Raw genomic sequence first — 1,761 nt, forward strand, 5'->3', positions numbered from 1 at the left:
CGGAGCGGAGCCGCAGCCCGGAGCTGCCAGCCCGGGGCAGCCGGGGCGCGCAGAGGTGCGGCTCCAACCGAACCGCAGCCAACTTGGCCTTCACCTAACGCCCTCTCTGGGGAGAAAATGGATAAATAAATAAATAACTGCTAAAGGTAAGCCTACGCCCTATGGGACACGTCTGAACTTCGTGGATTAAAAAAGAAAAGATGCTCGAAGCAGCGGAGAAGCGCAGACAACGCTGAAGCAGCCCAAGGAAAGAGGCAAACGAGTTTTGTCTCCAGGGTCTAACGGAACAGCTGAGCGCACAGCTTCGGGAAACTCGGGTCTGAAGGAAACCCCACCTCCGCCTTGAATTCTTCTAATAAAATCAAGATCTAAGAATTTTCTTTTGTGCACTTTTTCCAGTTGCACACAAGGAGCGGTGCTGGCAGACCCAGTGATCACAGCCGCTCTGGTGGGCAGTTACAGGGAGGAAGAAGAGCGAGGGGATGGGGGGAAGCAGGAGACCGCTCGAATTCCTTTGCCTGCAAAATGACAGTGCCGCGGTGGTGGGGAGGTTAAACGAGGAAACACATCAGAAAGTTAGCAGCTGGGCGCAGAGAGCCCTAGGGACAGAGTTTCTGTCGGGACCGCAGGCTTGTGGCTGCTGCCAGGTTTGCGCCCTTTCCCCTCGCTGCCCACCTCCGTGAAGAGGCAGGGGCTGCGGCTGGGGGCAGCCAGGGTTTATTTCGAAAGGGGGTGCTGTGAGTTTCCCCGCTCTTCGCATCACATCTGACAAACAAAACTCCAGCCGAACTCGTCCCGGTAGGAGCAGACTGGAGGCCGCCTGCAGACACCTGCTGCCTGCAGCCCCCGCCCGCGGTCTGCGCCCCCCCATCCGCCCCCCGCAGCGGGTCCTTGGGAAATAACCACTTTCTTACTTCCTCCCTCTTCCCTTCCAAAAGTCTGAGGTGCAAGAGCTCAGGACAAGGGCAGAATAATTCACCCATCGGCAGCCTTCGAGCGTAGGTACTAAAGAAAATTCACAGCTCTCTGAAGTGCTAACTTACAGTCTCTGGTTTCCAGATTTTATTTCAGGCTACACTCCCCCTTCTCCCCCTCCTTAACCAGATGACCTCGCTTCAAAACATTTTATTTCCAGCTGAAGTGAAAAATGCTAACATATTAGCTTCTGTAATTGCAGTTTGACAGCACTTGATCTCAATAATTATGCTGCAGCTAAACTATTATTAACGGTTTAAGCTAAAATAAACGGCAATCCCCCTTTGGAAGCGAACAGAAACAAACCCTCTGAATTGTTCTGGGGGAAGGTGGGGGTCTCTTACCTGCGTTGTAGGCTGCCAGATCTGCCCCAGGCCCTGGGCTCTTCCTTTTCCTGGGTCTCCCCTTCTGGACAGTCCCCACGCCGTTGTAATAAGGCAGTCCCAAAGTATTGGCAGAGCCCGCTCCCAATGCCGGGCCCTTCCCAGCGGCTACATCCGAGTGATTGAAATGCACCTGGTACTCCCCCTGGATGAGAGTCTCGAAATGGAGGCGGCAGTACACCAGATTGTCCTTCATGCCAAAGTGATCGCCGGTGGTCAGCATCTTGTTGCAAGTGGTGCAAGTGAAGCAATTTAAGTGATATACCAAATCCCTGGCTCTCATGACCATCTCGGAGGCAGAAATCCCCAGGTGACACCTTGCGCATCTCTGCACCGAAAACCTCCTGCAAAACAGAACGGCCAGAGGAGACGGTGAGAGGCGCATCCCCCCCACCACCCCCCC

General features: G+C 54.5%; 1 protein-coding gene across 2 annotated transcripts in view; it reads right to left on the reverse strand.

The window, feature by feature from the left end:
* Window positions 1–1,761, reverse strand: part of LHX2 (LIM homeobox 2) — a 24,031-nt gene that overhangs the window by 15,454 nt on the left and 6,816 nt on the right. For both annotated transcript variants that reach the window (XM_010570715.1, XM_010570714.1), the window contains one exon: window positions 1,320–1,702. In XM_010570715.1, coding sequence (XP_010569017.1) covers window positions 1,320–1,702 — 383 coding nt within the window. The remainder of the gene's footprint in view (window positions 1–1,319; window positions 1,703–1,761) is intronic.

Source organism: Haliaeetus leucocephalus, unplaced genomic scaffold, assembly GCF_000737465.1.
Source record: "Haliaeetus leucocephalus isolate CR32 unplaced genomic scaffold, Haliaeetus_leucocephalus-4.0 Scaffold306, whole genome shotgun sequence".
Taxonomy (NCBI): Eukaryota; Metazoa; Chordata; class Aves; order Accipitriformes; family Accipitridae; genus Haliaeetus; species Haliaeetus leucocephalus.